This window comes from Globicephala melas, chromosome 8 (genome assembly GCF_963455315.2).
Source record: "Globicephala melas chromosome 8, mGloMel1.2, whole genome shotgun sequence".
Lineage (NCBI taxonomy): Eukaryota > Metazoa > Chordata > Mammalia > Artiodactyla > Delphinidae > Globicephala > Globicephala melas.
In genome coordinates, this window is record NC_083321.1 from 10,441,468 (window position 1) to 10,462,778 (window position 21,311).

Genomic DNA, 21,311 nt, shown 5'->3' on the forward strand with positions numbered 1-21,311 from the left:
GAAACACCATTTTTTAATAATGGAATCGTTTTTACTTCCTATTTTGAAATAAAAGTATTACCTGATTTTAAAAGAACAAAAAGAAGTCAAGTTTACAAAATCCATGAAGAAGTTGACATCATTTTAAACCCACAAGTTTCAGTTTGAGGCAGTATTAGATGATTGTTTATTATGAAAAATGAGAGATTAGCATGCTTGTCTTACCTCTCATCTTCTCTCTTCACCTTCCAGTTTTTGTGCTTTTCACGAATCTCCTTACACAGCTTCTCCTTGCGTTTCTACATTCTTGATTTAATCTACCTCGTGTATGGTTGAATATTACTATTCTTTTTTTTTTTAGCAGCAGTGCCCATGTGTGTTGTTGTTTTACTGAGAGTATCTTCTTGTTGCTTTTATACTATCACAAGGATTTTATTGGACTTGTTTTTTTTTATTTTTTAAATTAAAAAACAATTTTATTTATTTATTTTTGGCTGCGTTGGGTCTTTGTCGCTGCGTGCAGTCTTTCTCTAGCTGTGGCGAGTAGGGGGCTACTCTTCGTTGCAGTGAATGGGCTTCTCATTGCAGTGGCTTCTCTTGTTGTGGAGCACAGGCTGTAGGCGTGCGGACTTCAGTAGTTGTGGCTCGCGGGCTCAGCAGTTGTGGCTAGCAGGCTCTAGAGCGCAGGCTCAGTAGTTGTGGTGCACGGGGCTTAGTTGCTCCGTGGCATGTGGGATCTTCCCGGACGAGGGCTTGAACCCGTATCCCCTGCATTGGCAGGCGGATTCTTTTTTTTTTTAATATCTTTATTGGGGTATAATTGCTTTACAATGGTGTGTTAGTTTCTGCTTTATAACAAAGTGAATCAGTTATACATATACATATGTTCCCGTATGTCTTCCCTCTTGCCTCTCCCTCCCTCCCACCCTCCCTATCCCACTCCTCCAGGCTGTCACAAAGCACCGAGCCAATATCCCTGTGCCCTGCGGCTGCTTCCCACTAGCTATCTACCTTACTACGTTTGTTAGTGTGTATATGTCCATGACTCTCTCTCGCCCTGTCACAGCTCACCCTTCCCCCTCCCCATATCCTCAAGTCCGTTCTCCAGTAGGTCTGCGTCTTTATTCCTGTCTTACCCCTAGGTTCTTAATGACATTTTTTTTCTTAAATTCCATATATATGTGTTAGCATACGGTATTTGTCTTTTTCTTTCTGACTTACTTCACTCTGTATGACAGACTCTAGGTCTATCCACCTCATTACAAATAGCTCAATTTCGTTTCTTTTTAAGGCTGAGTAATATTCCATTGTATAAATGTGCCACATCTTCGTTATCCATTCATCCGTTGATGGGCACTTAGGTTGTTTCCATCTCCGGGCTATTGTAAATAGAGCTGCAATGAACATTGTGGTACATGACTTTGAATTTTGGTTTTCTCAGGGTATATGCCCAGTAGTGGGATTGCTGGGTCATATGGTAGTTCTATTTGTAGTTTTTTAAGGAACCGCCATACTGTTCTCCATAGTGGCTGAACCAATTCACATTCCCACCAGCAGTGCAAGAGTGTTCCTTTTTCTCCACACCCTCTCCAGCATTTATTGTTTCTAGATTTTTTGATGATGGCCATTCTGACTGGTGTGAGATGATATCTCATTGTAGTTTTGATTTGCATTTCTCTAATGATTAGTGATGTTGAGCGTTCTTTCATGTGTTTGTTGGCAGTCTGTCTGTCTTCTTTGGAGAAATGTCTATTTAGGTCTTCTGGCAGGCGGATTCTTAACTACTGCACCACCAGGGAAGTCCCTGGACTTGTTATTCTTGAGTCACATTTTCTTTTCATCAAAACTTTATAGATATTGCTCCATGATTTTCCCTAACTGAATGTTGTTGTAGTAGAGACCGAGTCAAGCTGATTTTTTTTCCTGCTTGTAAGTAATTTGATTTTTCTGCCTAAAACCTCAAAGAATCCTTTTCTATACCTTATGCCTTAACAAGGATACATATATTTCAATATGTATCAATATCAATATTGATATCTATGTATCTATATCTGTATCTCACTTATTTTGCATCTCTTTCTCCTAGTATAGGTTATTCTCATTCAGCGTACAAATTCAGTTACTCTTTTATTTCTGGGAGCTTTTTTTCCCAGTGTTTCTGTATACCCTTTAAGAGTCTTCCCTATGTGACTACCCATGAGATGGACCACTAAGGGGTGCCCTTTCTGCCCTAGTCCATCTACAGAGGTGACTCTCCCACTTTATTCTCTAGTCCTAGAGATCCCATGACCAGGAGTAGGGCTGGAATAGAAAAAGGGATTTACTACTAGAGCTGCTGTACAGTAATAAGAAATAAAATATAGATCCACTCTAAGTGAGTGGAAAGAGAGGAGGCACATGGTAGGTGATGGGATACTTAGCCACTGCCCCAGTAGTCTTGATTAGGCAGCCCATTAATGCTCACATCCACCAGCAACAGAATCACCCCCATGAAGGCAGAGACAGAATTAACAATGTTCATTCCTAGGCTGCCTTTTATCTGAGGGAGATGGCAGGAAAGATAAATCATATGTAAGATGAGTGAAATTAAATGAAATAAGAAGCAATTAAATCTAATGGTTCTTAATCTTTGAAATCTTGAAAAAAAAATTGAAATGATTTTTTTCCTCTTCCCTTCTGGAGAGTTACCATGAAAACTATTCTATATGCCACCTAAATGTAGGGTATTTCTGAGATCTGTAGAAAAATGTAAATAGTACAAAGCAGAAGCTCATCTATTATATTTGTCTAAGCCTCATGCAAAATAACATTATATTCCCTTTTTAAAACAATCAAATGACAAACTTATAATGAGCATTTTTTCTGTGACAGTCACTGTATTAAATCATGTAAATGCGTTATTTCGTAGAACTCTTGCAACCACTATATGAGGTAGTACTATATAGCATCCAGTTTTATAGATGGAAAAGTCTATACACACAAAAAATCTGTGCTGATAAATTTAGGAATTCATGAAACCCTTGTCTTTCTAAGGACTAGATAGATTTAGAATGAGGAACTTGTTAGGCTTTTGAGGGTAGGGGTGAATGGGCAGAGTATAAAACGTTCCCCAGTTTCTACAAGAAGACTTTGAAATTCAGCAGAATAATTGTGAAACCAAGTCCTCAGCTGACTTGTTAGGAGTTCTTTGGAACGTGCTGCTGCTTCAGCATGCCTTAGATAGTCTTCTGAAGGTCTCTAAAGGGCTCCTAGAAGAATCGCTTTAGGTATAATTTTAGCTCTCTTCTCCAAATGGACAGATTCTATGCTTGGACAAGCATAGTTAGAGGGAAGGATCTCTAAATCATGCAGTGAGAGGATATTTTATTTTGTTTTTGGATTACAACAAGAGTAGTCAAGATTAGACTGATTTATTTTATTTTATTTTTAGTCTAGTGTAGTCTAGTCTGGGAAAGTATGAGTAACATGACTCTGTGTTCCTATTTTCCAGTTCTTCCCTCTTGTGCTGGATTAAATATAATCTTGAAACCACTTCTGTTCTAGTTGTCTCTAGTTCTTGGCAAACCATTTTCTTTCTCCTGTTTCAAAAGTGGACCAGGAGATTGCAAAAGGTGGAGTGCTGTGACAGAAAGAATGACAGGCCTGTCTCAGGGATTTATGGACTCTTCTTAGGTACTGAGCTAGGTGTTTTTCATGATGATCTGAAGAACTATAAAACAAAAGTCAAATCTGAATAAGACTAGGAGACATGCACAAAGAAAAAATAACAATATAAGGCAAGGCAGAACTGAGAAATAGCAAATGCATAGTAGAGTCTTTGATACTGAAGTGGCAAGAGGGTGTCCCCTGGCTTCTTTGTTTCTGTTTGGAGTTTCCCCTGTGCAGTGTGACCCCACTGAACCAGGGAGCCTTCAAGTAAACAACCCCATCTTTACTAATTTCCACTCTTGTGAATTAAAGAGTCGGGATGTTGAGCTTTGCCATTTCTGAGTGGTAAATTGTGTAGACCATGGGAGGGCATACGTACCATGGAGGCAACCCACAGATACTTCTGGGAAAAAAATGCTCCCCTTCTCACGTTCTGAATCTGGCTTCTCAGTTTTCTTACCCAAATAAGTTAATCTTTAAAGGGATTAAAAAGTAGAAACATTCTAACTTACCAGACAAGGGGAAAACTGCTTGGATGCCGAAATAGAGAGTGCTCCAGTAATAATGAACTGTAGAAAGAAACAAATTTATTTGTGAAATGATGGGTCCTTTGATTTTTCCTGGGAAATACTTCTCTTTATATGATGAAAGGTTGACCTAGTTATATTTCCCTCTCAAAAATTCCTCTCGTACTTCTCAATTTTTTGGAGTAACTCTCGAGGTTTCTGTGTCCTTTTGACATCCTTTTCTTTTTTCTCCTTAGTTTCTCGCACAAAAAGACCTCATTCCCTTGTAAGTTTTCCTTGTTCGGATGACTTCTGACCTCACCGCTCAGTCTCTTCTCGTGATCAATTGCATATTTTTAATCATGTTCCCGATCACCTCTTTTTGCCGCTTTCCACCCAGCACATACATTTCCATCTAAAATGTAATAGGGAAATCAAACTTTGGTTTGCTGGTTACTTCATTAGTGTAAACTTTAGGGTGTGAGTTTAGGCTGCAAGTTAAAATGGAGAACAAAAGCTCTTCTTTATTTAATTCTCTATCTAATTAATATCTAATATTAATATCTAGTATCTAAATTCTCCAGCTGATCAGATGCAGGGCTTATTAAAAGATGAGTTGTACATAGACTGGGGACAGCTATACTTGATAATCTGAGAAGGACAGCTGTTGCAGCAGGCTACTCACAGAGAGGTCGCCCCAGAATGGATATCCGCCAATAAAAGACAAGGAAGCAAAACCCAACTCTTGGTTATAAATAGAGGCCATTAAACCCCCAATAATTCTGAAGTCAGTGTGCCTCAATCCAGTCATGATCTGGATTGCCTGAAAAAAGAAAACAGACATTTAAAAATTGCTTCTTCATCTTCAGGCACCACTGAAACATCACTATCATTGCTGCTGCTCCTTATTTATTGTCAACTCTGTCAAGATCCATGGTGTCATTTAGCTATACCTCTACAGAAGGTGGGCCATTAAGATTTTGACATACGCTAGGGCCAGGGCCTCAGCGTAAAGCCTTGTTTTTTTCTTTTTTTTCTTCACATCTTTATGGGAGTATAATTGCTTTACAATGGTGTGTTAGTTTCTGCTTCGTAACAAAGTAAATCAGCTATACATATACATATGTTCCCATATCTTTTCCCTCTTGTGTCTCCCTCCCTCCCACCCTCCCTATCCCACCCCTCTATGTGGTCAAAAAGCACCGGGCTGATCTCCCTGTGCTATGCGGCTGCTTCCCACTAGCTATCTGTTTTACATTTGTTAGTGTATATATGTCCATGCCACTCTCTCACTTCGTCCCAGCTTACCCTTCCCCCTCCCCGTGTCCTCAAGTCCATTATCTACGTCTGCATCTTTATTCCTGTCCTGCCCCTTGGTTCTTCAAAACATTTTTTTTTTTTTTTTTTTAGATTCCATATGTATGTGTTAGCATACGGTATTTGTTTTTCTCTTTCTGAATTACTTCACTCTGTATGACAGACTCTAGGTCCATCCACCTACTACAAATAACTCAATTTCGTTTCTTTTTACGGCTGGTTAATATTCCATTGTATATATGTGCCACATATCTTTATCCATTCATCTGTCAAAGGACACTTAGGTTGCTTACATCTCCAGGCTATTGTAAATAGAACTGCAATGAACACTGTGGTACATGACTCTTTTTGAATTATGGTTTTCTCAGGGTATATGCCCAGTAGTGGGATTGCTGGGTCGTATGGTAGTTCTATTTTTAGTTTTTTAAGGAACCACCATACTGTTCTCCATAGTGGCTGTATCAATTTACATTCCTACCTCTCCAGCACTTATTGTTTGTAGATTTTTTCATGATGGCCATTCTGACTAGTGTGAGGTGATACCTCATTGTAGTTTTGATTTGCATTTCTATAATGATTAGTGGTGGTGAGCATCCTTACATGTGTTTGTTGGCAATCTGTATATCTTCTTTGGAGAAATGTGTATTTAGGTCTTCTGCCCCTTTTTGGATTGGGTTGTTTGTTTTGACATTGAGCTGCATGAGCTGCTTGTAAATTTTGGAGATTAGTCCTTTGTCAGTTGCTTCATTTGCAAAATATTTTCTCCCATTCTAAGGGTTGTCTTTTCATCTTGTTTATGTTTTCCTTTGCTGTGCAAAAGGTTTTAAGTTTCATTAGGTCTCATTTGTTTATTTTTGTTTTTATTTCCATTACTCTAGGAGGTGGGTCAAAAAAGATCTTGCTGTGATTTATGTCAAAGAGTGTTCTGCCTATGTTTTCCTCTAAGAGTTTTATAGTGTCTGGCCTTACATTTAGGTCTTTAATTCATTTTGAGTTTATTTTTGTGTATGGTGTTAGGGAGTGTTCTAATTTCATTCTTTTACATGTAGCTGTCCAGTTTTCCCAGCACCACTTATTGAAGAGGCTCTCTTTTCTCCGTTTTATATTCTTGCCTTCTGTATCAAAGATAAGGTGACCATATGTGCATGGGTTTATCTCTGGGCTTTCTATCCTGTTCCACTGATCTATATTTCTGTTTCTGTGCCAGTACCATACTGTCTTGATTACTGTAGCTTTGTAGTATAGTCTGAAGTCAGGGAACCTGATTCCTCCAGCTTTGTTTTTCTTTCTCAAGATTGCTTTGGCTTTTCGGGGTCCTTTGTGTTTCCATACAAATTGTGAAGTTTTTTGTTCTAGTTCTGTGAAAAATGCCATTGGTAGTTTGATAGGGATTGCATTGAATCTGTAAATTGCTTTGGGTAGTATAGTCATTTTCACAATGTTGATTCTTCCAATCCAAGAATATGGTATATCTCTCCATCTGTTTGTATCAATATGGTATATCTCTCCATCTGTTTGTATCATCCTTAATTTCTTTCATCTGTGTCTTATAGTTTTCTGCATACAGGTCTTTTGTCCCCTTAGGTAGTTTTATTCCTAGGTATTTTATTCTTTTTGTTGCAATGGTAAATGGGAATGTTTCCTTAATTTCTCTTTCAGATTTTTCATCATTAGTGTATAGGAATGCAAGAGATTTCTGTGCATTAATTTTGTAACCTGCTACTTTACCAAATCCATTGATTAGCTCTAGTAGTTTTCTGGTAGCACCTTTAGGATTCTCTATGCATAGTATCGTGTCATCTGCAGACAGTGACAGTTTTACTTCTTCTTTTCCAATTTGTATTCCTTTTATTTCTTTTTCTTCTCTGATTGCCGTGGCTAGGACTTCCAAAACTATGTTGAATAATAGTGGTGAGAGTGGACAACCTGTCTTGTTCCTGATCTTAGAGGAAATGGTTTCAGTTTTTCACCATTCACCATTGAGAACGATGTTGGCTGTTGGTTTGTCATATATGGCCTTTATTATGTTGAGCTAAGTTCCCTCTATGCCTACGTTCTGGAGGGTTTTTATCGTAAATGGGTGTTGAATTTTGTCACAAGCTTTTTCTGCATCTATTGAGATGATCATATGTTTTTTTTCCTTCAATTTGTTAATATGGTTTCTCACATTGATTGATTTGCATATATTGAAGAATCCTTGCATTCCTGGGATGAACCCCACTTGATCAGGGTAAATGATCCTTTTAATGTGCTGTTGGATTCTGTTTGCTAGTATTTTGTTGAGGATTTTTGCATTTTTGTTCATCAATGATAATGGCCTGTAGTTTTCCTTCTTTGTGGCATCTTTGTCTGGTTTTGATATCATGGTGATGGTGGCTTTGTAGAATGAGTTTGGGAGTGTTCCTCCCTCTGCTATATTTTGGAAGAGTTTGAGAAGGACAGGTGTTAGCTTTTCTTTACATTTTTGATAGAATTCGCCTGTAAAGCCATCGGGTCCTGGGCTTTTGTTTTTTGGAAGATTTTTAATCACAGTGTCAATTTCAGTGCTTGTGATTGGTCTGTTTATATTTTCTACTTCTTCCTGGTTCAGTCTCAGGAGGTTGTGCTTTTCTAAGAATTTGTTCATTTCTTTGAGGTTGTCCATTTTATTGGCATAGAGTTGCTTGTAGTAATCTCTCATGATCCTTTTATTTCTGCAGTGTCAGTTGTTAGTTCTCCTTTTTCTTTTCTAATTCTGTTGATTTGAGTCTTCTCCCTCTTTTCTTGATGAGTCTGGCTAATGGTTTATCACCTTTGTTTATCTTCTCAAAGAACCAGCTTTTAGTTTTATTGATCTTTGGTATTGTTTCCTTCATTTCTTTTTCATTTACTTCTGATCTGATCTTTATGATTTCTTTCCTTCTGCTAACTTTTTGTTGTTGTTCTTCTTCCTCTAATTGCTTTAGGTGCAAGGTTAGGTTGTTTATTTGAGATGTTTCTTGTTTCTTGAGGTAGGATTGTATTGCTATAAACTTCCCTCTTAGAAATGCTTTTGCTGCATCCCATAGGTTTTGGGTTGTTGTGTTTTCTTTGTCATTTGTCTCTAGGTATTTTTTGATTTCCTCTCTGATTTCCTCAGTGATCACTTGGTTACCTAGCAGTGTATTGTTTGGCCTCCATGTGTTTGTATTTTTTACAGATTTTTTCCTGTAATTGATATCTAGTCTCATAGCAATGTGGTTGAAAAAGATACTTGATATGATTTCAATATTTTTTAATTTACCAAGGCTTGATTTGTGAGTCAAGATATGATCTATCCTGGAGAATATTCCATGAGCACTTGAGAAGAAAGTGTATTCTGTTGTTTTTGGATGGAATGTCCTATAAATGTCAATTAAGTCCATGTTTTTTAATGTATCATTTAAAGCTTTTGTTTTCTTTTTTATTTTCATTTTGGATGATCTGTCCTTTGGTGAAACTGGGGTGTTAAAGTCCCCTACTATGATTGTGTTACTGTCGATTTCCTCTTATATGGCTGTTAGCATTCGCCTTATGTATTGTGGTGCTCCTATGTTGGGTGCATAAATGTTTACAATTGTTATATCTTCTTCTTGGATTGATCCCTTGATCATTATGTAGTGTCCTTCTTTGTCTCTTGTAATAATCTTTATTTTAAAGTCTATTTTGTCTGATATGAGTATTGCTAACTCCAGCTTTGATTTCGATTTGCATGGAATATCTTTTTCCATCCCCTCACTTTCAGTCTGTATGTGTCCCTAGGTCTGAAGTGGGTGTCTTGTAGACAGCATATATACAGGTCTTGTTTTTGTATCCATTCAGCCAGTCTGTGTCTTTTGGTTGGAGCATTTAATGCATTTACATTTAAGGTAATTATCGATATGTATGTTCCTATGACCATTTTCTTAATTGTTTTGGGTTTGTTATTGTAGGTCTTTTACTTCTCTTGTGTTTCCTGCCTAGAGAAGTTCCTTTAGCATTTGTTGTAAAGCTGGTTTGGTGGTGCTGAATTCTCTTTGTTTTTGCTTGTCTGTAAAGGTTTTAATTTCTCCGTCAAATCTGAATGAGACCCTTGCCGGGTAGAGTAACCTTGGTTGTAGTTTTTTCCCTTTCATCACTTTATATTTGTCCTACCACACCCTTCTGGGTTGCAGAGTTTCTGCTGAAAGATCAGCTATTAACCTTATGGGGATTCCCTTGTATGTTATTTGTTGTTTTTCCCTTGCTGCTTTTAATATTTTTTCTTTGTATTTAATTTTTGATACTTTGATTAGTATGTGTCTTGCTCGTCATGTTTCTCCTTGGATTTATCCTGTCTGGGACTGTCTGCGCTTCCTGGACTTGATTGACTCTTTCCTTTCCCATATTAGGGAAGTTTTCAGTAAAGCCTTGTTTGAGGTATTTGGAGAGGCTTGTTCATGTGGCCCAAGGATTCTTCAAAAAGTACTACTGCATAGGCGTGCATTAGCATCCCCTGAGAGCCTCCAAGACTCTTAGAAAAAATTGCTGTAACTGTGACTTCAATGTCTGTGTTTTGCAAATGGACCAGTTCTCTGCTTGGGTAATCCGAGTTCTGGGGAAAGTATCAATGAAGAAAAAACAATTTATTAGGCATTAACAGTATGCTTGATAATTTCTAAGCACCTTACATTTATTGTACATGTAATTCTCCCAGACAACGGGATGGAGACACAGAGACTTTAAGAAATTAGGTATCTGTCTTACTCTGTTCAGGCTGCTGTAACAAAATACCACAGACTGTGTGGTTTATAAACAACAGAATTTTATTGTGCACAGTTCTGGAAGCTGGGAAGTCCAAGTTCAACATTCCAGCACAGTCACCTTGTGGTGAGGGCCCTCTTCCTGTTCACAGCCCATGCCTCTGTGTCTTCACATGGTGCAAAGGGTGAGCGATCTCTCAGGAGTCTCTTTCATAAGGCAATAATCTCATTCACGAGTGCTCCACTCTCATGACCTAATAAGCACCTCCCAAAGGCCTACCTCCTAATACTATCATCTTTGAGAGTTAGGATTTCAACTTATGAATTTTGGAGGGGGGACAGAAACATTCAGACCATAGCAGTGCCCAAGGTCACACAATTACTGAGGGGCAGACCTGGGAATTTTTTTTTTTTTTTTGCACGGTACGCGGGCCTCTCACTGTTGTGGCCTCTCCCGTTGAGGAGCACAGGCTCCAGATGCGCAGGCCCAGTGGCCATGGCTCACGGGCCCAGCCGCTCCGCGGCATGTGGGATCTTCCCAGACCGGGGCACGAACCCGCGTCCCCTGCATCGCAGGCGGACTCTCAACCACTGCGCCACCAGGGAAGCCCTCTATTCTCCTTTATCTGCCTCCTCCCTGTTCTTCAAACATGCCACATTTTCCTCGAAAGACCTTCTGACTTTACCGGGAACCTCTTGCCTGACATCCACAAGGCTCACTCCTCACTTCATGTCTTTGCTCACATGTCGTCTTCTAAGGAAAGCCTGCTCTGACCAGCTTGAAACTGCTATCCCCTCACTGCCTGGAATTGCTTATCCCTTTCACACTTCTTTATTCTTTCCATATCTTTTATCAACTTCCAGCACACTGTGTACCTTAATTCTTTATTGTGTGTGTAGTCTGATTCTCCCACTAGGTTCTGAGCTCCATGAGGGCAGAGGTTCTGCCTGATTTGTTCTGTGCCGTATTCCCAGCACCTGTATGGGGCCAGCTGTGTGGTGTGCTAGTTCGTGCCAGTGGCCCAATGGGAGCAGGGAACTTCCTCTCTCTGGCAGGAGGAGGATCTGAGAGGCCGCCTCCCAGCCTACATCTGCCTGCTGCAGGGGAGCTGATGCTCAGTTTTACTTTCCTGTGATGGCTAGAAGGGTTCTGGCATATAATGGGCACTCAATATAATTTATGGAAGCCTCTAGCAGAGAAGTTAGAGCTGCACACGGGGAGGGACAGTACCATTTGGAGGAGTTGTGTTAGTGGCGTGAAAGAGGTTCTTCAAAAGCACAGCAAAGGAACTAATAATGCCACCTATGCCAGTGGAGTCTTCATGTACATATAGGGCATATTTTATTTACAGTGCCTCTATCAACTAGATAAGGAATGGTCAAAGTGCCCCTTATGGAGTTGACATGCAGTTAAGTCATAACATCTCCATGGGTGCTGGGTGAGGGGAGAGCAGATGGAATGGCCCCTAGTTCTTTCACGCCCAGTTTCCCCAGACAGCCCATTTGTAGTTCCTTCTGTTTTTAAGGCAGCCCTCAATATGAGCTTGCCTCTATACAAATACCAGGCTTGAAACTAATCCAGAGACAGGATGGAGGGTACCCAGAATATCCTTTGCAAAAGTGAGATCAAGCTAGAAGTGGTGGCATTTCCAGAATGTCAGTGTTACTGAATCATCCTGCTACAAAGAATCCTTTGTCACCCATTAGATTTTTGCTTGAATCCAAAGTAAAATGAATTTGGGGGCAAAATCTATATGCAGACTAATTATTTCTACCTAAAAGGGATACTGTTTCCAGAGTAGCATTCCAGCCTTTCTAATGATTGGGCGTATGTCATGAGATCATAAACTTCTCTCCACCTATAGCTTATAAGCACAATAAAACCTTACAAATGCAAAATAAAAATTCTAGTAGTAAGTAGACTTACCCCTAGTGTCTTTGCTTCTTCTTTAAAGCTTGTAGCTGCTTCTCCTCTAGCTTAATTTACCATTTGTCTATTTCCTGGACCCTGCCGACTGTTGGTGAAGGTTCCTGGAGAAGTAATGAAGGGAGGCTGACCACTCTGCGCTTGGTTTCCTAGGCTGATGAAACTCAGAGGTTGTTGAAACCCAGGAGCCGTAGAGTAGCTTGGTGGGTAAGGATTAGGTTTGGTTTCACACATTCTGGGGAAGGCTGTTGGCTTGGATGACATCATTATGTCCTAAGTATTACAAAACATAGCAAAATGATACATTTACCCGAAAGGAAACTAAAGAAACTCTTGTCAAATGTCCATTATCTATGCAAATGAAGGAAAGCAAGTGAGCAGTTAATGGGCAATGACAACCAATATGAGTGATACTTATTTGACTTTGGAACCCTATACATCCTACAGTTTGAAAGAAGGGAAGGAGGGGAAGATGAGGATATATTTACTTTCCAATTCCCATTTGATTTTTTTTTTTTTTTTTTTTTTTTTTGCGGTACGCGGGCCTCTCACTGTTGTGGCCTCTCCCGTTGCGGAGTACAGGCTCCGGACGCACAGGCTCAGCGGCCATGGCTCACGGGCCCAGCCGCTCCGTGGCATGTGGGATCTTCCCGGACCGGGGCACGAACCCGCGTCCCCTGCATCGGCAGGCGGACTCTCAACCACTGCGCCACCAGGGAAGCCCTTCTCATTTGATTTTGTAAAGCGTTTATATATATTGATCTTCTGTGAGTTCATTGCATCTGAAGGACAACAGAAAGAGGAAAGGGATGGTGGTAGGCAGAATAATGCACCCTTCTCCTTTCCCCAAAGATGTCCACATTCTAATCTAGGAAATTGTGAATATGTTAGGTTACATGGCAGAGGTATTTAAGGTTGCAGATGGCATTGAGATTGATAATCAGCTGACTTTAAAACAGGGAGATTTTCCTGGATTACTTGGGTGGGCCCAGTGCCATCACAAGGGTCCTTAAAAGTGGAAGAGGGAGGTAGAAGAGAGTCAGAGAAAGAGATGTGATGATGGAGGTAGAGTTAGAGAGATGCTGTGCTGCTGGCTTTAAAGAGGAGGAAGTGAGCCATGAGGCAAGGGATATGGTGGCCTCTAGAAGCTAGAGAAAACAAGGAAAACAGATTCTTTCCTAGAGATGTCAGAAAGGAATGCAGCTCTGCTGACACCTTGATCTTAGTGAAACTGGTGTTGGATTTCTGACCTACAGAACTGTCAGATGATGAAGTTGTGTTGTTTTAAGCCACTAAGTTTCTGGTAATTTGTCATATCAATAAATAGAAAATGAATATAGAGGTCAAGAATATGACTGGAATATGAAAGGCAGTCCAAGATTTTTTTTTTTTTTTTTTTTTTGCGGTACGCGGTCCTCTCAGTGTTGTGGCCTCTCCCGTTGCGGAGCACAGGCTCCAGACGCGCAGGCTCAGCGGCCATGGCTCACGGGCCTAGCCGCTCCGCGGCATGTGGGATCTTCCCAGATCGGGGCACGAACCCATGTGCCCTGCATCGGCAGGCGGACTCTCAACCACTGCGCCACCAGGGAAGCCTGGCAGTCCAAGATTTAAAATGATTTGTTAATACTTTTCTGGTAGATAATTCATCTATGACCAATTAAGTTAATTCTCTCATTCTTTAAGAAAAGTACCCTTGAGATTCCCTATTCATTTTTGTCCTTCTGGAAGCATAGAGTATCTTAAGTCCTTGGTGGGAATTTTATTGGAAATAAATCAGCACGATTAGATATGGACAGCAATCGTTATTAATCCTTGAAAAAAAAAATCATGACACACAAAAAAATTGTCTTCTTTGTCCTTAGATTCCTTTTTTGAGACCTCCTCCTCAAACCATTTTCTTGTACATCATGAATCTCAAGAAGGTAGGAGTTGTGGATGCCCTCATCCCTGGTTTGAAGTGTGATTAGCCTACTGGAGCTTTGCACCACTGGTGTTTTAACAGGAACCCTTATTCAGACCTTGTCCTCATAGAATCCTGAAATTTCAGGGTAGGAAGGAGCCTTTCCAATTACCCTGTCCCATTCCCCTTGGTTTACAGAGGAAACACTGAAGCCACGACAGGTGAAACGCATGGGTCAGGGTTACACAGGCCACGTGTGGCGGAGTCACGACTACAATATGGGCTCTTGAGTGCTGGTGGGGAGCCCCCTCCAGCCACTCTGCTCACCCAGGAGGTTTACAGAGCTTGTCTTCCAGGCCACCTAGTGACGGGGGATTGATGGTGCACCTGTAACTACCCAGCAAACAAAACTACTGGTTTCTGATGCTGTGGAGAGGACTTTATAAACCAGACTGACTTCTCAGTGATTCAGTAATTAAGTTAGCAAGGCCTCTGCCCAGTGAGCCTCAGGTGAGCTGTCCAGAGAGCTAGCATTTCATTAAACGCTTACCGTAGGTACAGTGGGGGCTGTCTAGTGTCATGGTTATGAGCATGAACTTGGGGTTAGCATTCTGGCTCCAACACCAGCTCTGTCTTTGGCAAGTTTGTTAACCACTCTCTGCCTTAGTTTCTTGCCTGTACAATGAGGATAATAAGAATATACTCCTTATAGGGTCACTTTAGAGTATTAAAGAGTTATTCCATATAAAGTGTTTAGAATTGGACCTGTTAACAACTGCATGGGTTGGCTATATTATTATTGCTATGTTAAAGAGGTGAGATATATTATCTCTCTAAGTTCTTACAAACACCCATGAGGTAGGTACTAACATCATCCCCATTTCACAGTGAGATAATGAAATCCAGAACCTACACTCATAACCCTTACCCTAAGCTGCTCAGATGCTGGATACAATTGCAAAAGGTTGAACACTCACTATAAAGGCAGAAAACACATTTTGGAAACATCTGATGCCAAAGGGACTACTTTTTCAAAGTGGAAACATTTTAATCTACAGATGGTTATTTAAACATGGAAAAATAATCAGTTCCACAGCTAGGATTCTTGGAGGGACTCACTACAGCTCTCAAATGACGTTTGAGAATGTGAAGTTTTTATATCCCATGGACCTGGTTTCTGTGGTCACTTAGTGTTCAAACTCTCCTAATCTGCTACTTCACTAATCCCCAATCTGCTACTTCCCTAACTCTGGGAACTTAACTTTCTTAACTAGATCCCTGTTAGTCCCTGTGATGCAACTGGAAAGTGAGACTAATGATGCCGTTCAAAGGGGCTGGCGGGAAAATCAGTTAATCCTAAATCCTTAAGTCCTGTGAAGCTGTTGGAATAGTGCCCAGCACTGTTGGCAAGAGCTTGAGAGAAGGTAGCTGTCATTCTATTATTAGAGCCAAAAGTCTTCTATCCCTGTTTAAACAATGGATGTGCCATGTGGCAAGTTTATCATAGAAATTGAACTTCAGAAGGTCAATGCCAAGGTCAAGGAGATAGGAGATGGGGACTCACAGTACAATAATTGACCAGAACAAGAATTTTCTTGAGTTTTTAAAGAAGTATTAAAACAAACTGTTCAGGAACTCCCTGGCGATCTAGTGGTTATGACTCCACGCTTCCACAGCAGGGGGCACAGTTTCCATCCCTTGTCGGGGAACTAAGATCCCACAAGCCACGTGGTGTGGCCAAAAATAAAAAAAATAAAAAAATAAAAAAACCAAACTATTTCTACATGTATGTGATCTCATTACCTCCTTTTTTGGTTATTGATCACTGTAAATTTTTTTTGTCTCATTGAGTAATTTGATAAGAAAACTCTAGACTTGTCATCTATTTATCAACATTTTTAAACTTCATATCTGCTGTTTAGTTCCTAGACCAAGGCCTATGAGTCCCATATAGAACCCAAATTATTAATAGTTTTATAAAGATTACACTGGTCTCAGATGCATTTTTTTCCTCGTTCAAATTCTGGTTTTATAAAAAGGATTAAAGAGCTGAGCCAGTCTCAATTCTTTTAGTTTATGCCAAAGTGACTTAAGGTGTGAACAACCTTAATGGCTATATAGTTTGTTACAAAGGGAGGGAAGAATGCTTGGGGGAATAACTAAGCAATTATTCAGCTGAAATGAGGATAATCCTGTAAATGACAGAAGAAAAGGGAAACCAGTGAGTAAGCTCTTTTCTTAGATTCCACCTACTGGTTTAGTACAATTTTTCTCTTGACCTTTGGTAAAATATTTACTGTTGGAAAAATTAGAGCAAATGTATTTATTTTTAAGCACAAGGCACAGAGCAAAAAACACAAGGTCCAATGGGATAAAAAGGCAGGACTGTTAGCAATAAGAGGGAAGCTCAGCAAGTTGCTCTGATTAGATAATTTCAAATAAAAATTGGAAAAATTTACTTGTTTCTAGTTTCTTTCTACCTCGCTTCCACACTAATTTCACTTTTAACATTACGGGGTGAAGTTGACTACTGTCTGTGAGAAGACATTGTAGCATATAGTGAAACATAACACCAGGTCATTTCCACAGTATCACCCAGTGTATCTGCAAATAACAATACTGACCTAGTCAAAATGAGTGATTTTCCCCACCTGTTTTTGTTTTTGCCATTAAAAAAAGCACCTTCATTAAAATGTATTACAGAACGAAGTGCTGCAGTTTTCCTGCTGGTGCTGTGTCGTTGGGTGATCTGCACACCATCGTCACTTGCTCACAGCGGCTTCCTCCTTGATTAATCTTCATGGAATGGCATACATTTGAACCTCCTGTCACCTTTTTAGCATTAACTTTTGATTGTTTTTTCTTGAAGTATCTTTTACCTGTTTTATAGTAACTGCCGTTCTCTTTCATTCCTCTCCTGGTTTTCTTTCGTCCCTTGTTGCATTTCTTTCCTGCTTCATCCCTCTTATGGTTTCTTATCTACTCGCCCGACAGAGAGTCAAGAGTTGGCACCATTTCTCCAGCCTGGAAAACGGAACGCTGCAGAGAACCCACGCAGGTAGACCAGCCCCACAGTTGATGCCCATTGATTTGAGTGAAGAAGTAGGTAAAGATGTGTCAGTGGACTCACTCCGTTCCTTTGGCACCTCTCTGCTTTCTGTCTTTCTGTTTTCCAAGCTCTGACATGGTCTGAGATACTTACTTGGATAGTATTAGTACTTTTTAACTTCCTTGTTTCAAACCAACCTGTCTCCTATCTTTATTTAATTCCAAAGTCCTTTTACCATTGACTCTTCTACCCTAAGTGGATACATAGGCCCATTGGTAAACTTTGGAACATGCTGTGCTTTCAACTTTCCTCTCCTTTGTACTGGGAAGCCTTTCCTGAAACCCCCAAACCCTTAAGTGCTCATTTTCTCCAACCTCTTTGCACTTTTTGATATTCATTAGTGCAGAATCATATTGCCTTTTAATGCCCTATATGTTAACTAAACAAAATTGGAAAATATAGATAGTGAAAAAGCAAGAGAAAGAAAAAAAAAGCATCCATAATGCCACAACTCAATGGCAATAGTTTTATTTAGATTTTTAAACGCTTGTATGTCAATAGTTATTTCACATAGAGACACATGATTTTGAAAATCACCCAATTAGGATCATGTTGTTTAGCTTAATGTCTTCTGAACACCTTTTTCATGTCAACGAATATTTACTGTAATTCTTTTTTTAATTGAAGTATAGTTGACTTACAATAGTATATTGGTTTCAGGTGTACAACATAGTAATTTGATATTTGTATAGATTTCACTCCATACAAAGTTATTATAAAATATTGACTGTGTTCCCTGTGCTGTACATTACATTTTTAACAGTGGCATACTATTCCATTTTTCGGAAGTGTCCTGTTACATTCCAATTATTTATTTTCAGTCCTGTCTCACAGATACAAATAAATGTCTTGCGGGCAGAGATCCTTGGGGCAGGGCCGATGTCTGTCCCCACCCCCACCCTGTGTTCTGTAGTGTCTCAGACGTGGTAGACTCATTACATGTATGTTGAACAAGTTATGGTGAATACAGATTCCTCTTCCATGTTTTTTTTCCCCTTATGTAAAATGGACAGAAAAGATACTGAAGATTTATTAATGCTTTGAGCTTTAGAAAGTGACAATTTCAGGCAATAATACTGCTCAAAGGCTGAAGGTAATTTAGAAAACACGAAGTCAACTTTGTTTTAGAAAGACCACAGAATCATGGTGACTCATGATTGGTGTGATTCATGTTATCCAGGCATCAGAAAGAGAACGATAAAATGAATGGTGGTTTTTTTTTTTTTGCATTTAATTAAATTAATTAATTTATTTAACATCTTTATTGGAGTATAATTACTTTACATTGTTGTGTTAGTTTCTGTTGTATAACAAAGTGAATCAGCTATACCAATACATATATCCCCGTATCCCCTCCCTCTTGCGTCTCCCTCCCACCCTCCCTATCCCACCCTTCTAGGTGGTCACAAAGCACAGAGCTGATCCCCCTGGGCTATGCGGCTGCTTCCCACTAGCTATCTATTTTACATTTGGTAGTATATATATGTCCGTGCCACTCTCTCACTTTGTCCCAGTTTACCCTTCCCCCTCCCCGTGTCCTCAAGTCCATTCTCTACGTCTGCGTATTTATTCCTGTCCTGCCCCTTGGTTCTTCAGAACCATTTTTTTTTTTTTTTTAGATTCCATATATATGTGTTAGCCTACAGTATTTGTTTTTCTCTTTCTGACTAACTTCCCTCTGTATGACAGACTCTAGGTCCATCCACCTCACTACAAATAACTCAATTTTTTTCTTTTTATGGCTGAGTAATATTCCATTGTGTATATGTGCCACATCTTCTTTATCCATTCATCTGTTGATGGATACTTAGGTTGTTTCCATGTCCTGGCTATTGTAAATAGAGCTGCAATGAACATTGTGGTACATGACTCTTTTTGAATTTTGGTTTTCTCAGGGTATATGCCCAGTAGTGGGATTGCTGGGTCGTATGGTAGTTCTATTTTTAGTTTTTTAAGGAACCTCCATACTGTTCTCCATAGTGGCTGTATCAATTTACATTCCCACCAACAGTGCAAGAGGGTTCCCTTTTCTCCACACCTGCTCCAGCATTTATTGTTTGTAGATTTTTTAAAAAATTTATTTATTTATTTTTGGCTGTGTTGGATCTTTGTTTCTGTGCGAGGTCTTTCTCTAGTTGCGTTGAGCGGGGGCCACTCTTCATCGCGGTGCGCGGGCCTCTCACTATCGTGTCCTCTCTTGTTGCGGAGCACAGACTCCAGACGCCCAGGCTCAGTAGTTGTGGCTCATGGGCCTAGTTGCTATGCGGCATGTGGGATCTTCCCAGACCAGGGCTCAAACCCGTGTCCCCTGCATTAGCAGGCAGATTCTCAACCGCTGTGCCACCAGGGAAGCCCTGTTTGTAGATTGTTTGATGATGGCCATTCTGATTGGTGTGAGGTGATACCTCATTGTAGTTTTGATTTGCGTTTCTCTAATGATTAATGATGTTGAGCGTCCTTTCATGTGTTTGTTGGCAATCTGTATATCTTTGGAGAAATGTCTATTTAGGTCTTCTGCCCCTTTTTGGATTGGGTTGTTTGTTTTTTTGATACTGAGCTGCATGAGCTGTATGTATATTTTGGAGATTAATCCTTTGTCAGTTGCTTCATTTTCAAATATTTTCTCCCATTCTGTGGGTTGTCTTTTTGTGTTGTTCATGGTTTCCTTTGCTGTGCAAAAGGTTTGCAGTTTCATTAGGTCCCATATGTTTATTTTTGTTTTTATTTCCATTTCTCTAGGAGGTGGGTCAGAAAGGATCTTGCTGTGATGGCACAGAAACAGAAATATAGATCAATGGAACAGGATAGAAAGCCCAGAGATAAACGCACGCACATATTGTCAACTTATTTTTGATAAAGGAGGCAAGAATATACAATGGAGAAAAGAGAGCCTCTTCAATAAGTGATGCTGGGAAAACTGGACAGCTACATGTAAAAGAATGAAATTAGAACACTGCCTAGCACCACACACAAAAATAAACTCAAAATGGATTAAAGACCTAAATGTAAGGCCAGACACTATAAAACTCTTAGAGGAAAACATAGGCAGAAAACTCTATGAATGGTGTTTTTTTAAGCCCAGAATGATCTCTCTTCTGGTGACCTTCCAGACCCACCTCCATGCAGTGAATCTTACTAATAAGACTTCTGCATTGTTCTCTCTCCTTCCTGGTCTTATAACTGTGTGGTTGGCGCCAATAGTGATGTGATTGTGCCAGGCATTATTTTGATTCTTATTTCTTCAACCACCCTATTTGTAAGAAGGCAAGAGCTGTAGTATCATTTTATAATCTCTTTTGCATTATTAGTTTAGCAACATGTTCGTAAAATTGAGCTTTACAGAAAAGTGACTAATGTTACTAATTAAACATTAAGTTTTGAAATATAATGATTCATTTTTATAACGGAAGAGAAAGCTTCTTTCTTAAGCCAATATGGAGCTCATTGTTCAGAGTTTAGAGTTTGGAAATAAGGGCTACCAGTAACTGTAAGTGTTCTAGAAAATTATGTTCCCCACCTTTTGTGATCCTCTCAACTAGCTGAGAGAAAGTTATACCCATGGTGGTAACCTGTGGGTTTGGGATTGCAATTATATGACCTGTGACTGGAAGGATCTGCAGAGAAAGTATGGACATTTTATCAGTAGATAATGAACTTCCAATTAAACAAGGGGTATTTAATAGTAGTGACTATTATTATTATGATAATGTAGATAACAATTATTAAAAACTAGGAGATTGGTTCAAGATGGTGGAGTAGGAGGACATGCGCTCACTCCCTCTTGCGAGAGCACCGGAATCACAACTAACTGCTGAACAATCACCTACAGGAAGACACTGGAACTCACCAAAAAAGATACCCCACATCCAAAGACAAAGGAGAAGTTTCAATGAGACGGTACGAGGGGCACAATCACAGTAAAATCAAACCCATAACTGTTGGGTGGGTGACTCACAAACTGGAGAACACTTATACCACAGAAGTCCACCAACTGGAGTGAAGGTTCTGAGCCCCACGTCAGGTTTCCCAACCTGGAGGTCCAACAATGGGAGGGGCAATTCCCAGAGAATCAGACTTTGAAGGCTAGTGGGATTTGATTGCAGGACTTTGACAGGACTGGAGGAAACAGAGGCTCCACTCTTGGAGGGCACACACAAAGTAGTGTGCACATCAGGACCCAGGGGAAGGAGCAGTGACCCCATAGGAA

The 21,311-nt window shown here is 39.9% G+C and overlaps 1 protein-coding gene across 1 annotated transcript; it reads right to left on the reverse strand.

Annotated features, from left to right (window-relative positions):
- Positions 1-2,395: 2,395 nt before the first annotated feature.
- Positions 2,396-12,362, reverse strand: LOC115848560 (membrane-spanning 4-domains subfamily A member 12-like). Its single transcript, XM_060304008.2, is given in 4 exon segments — positions 2,396-2,518; positions 4,140-4,196; positions 4,819-4,956; positions 12,096-12,362. Coding segments are annotated over 4 exon segments (585 nt in total).
- Between the last annotated feature and the right edge of the window lie 8,949 nt (positions 12,363-21,311).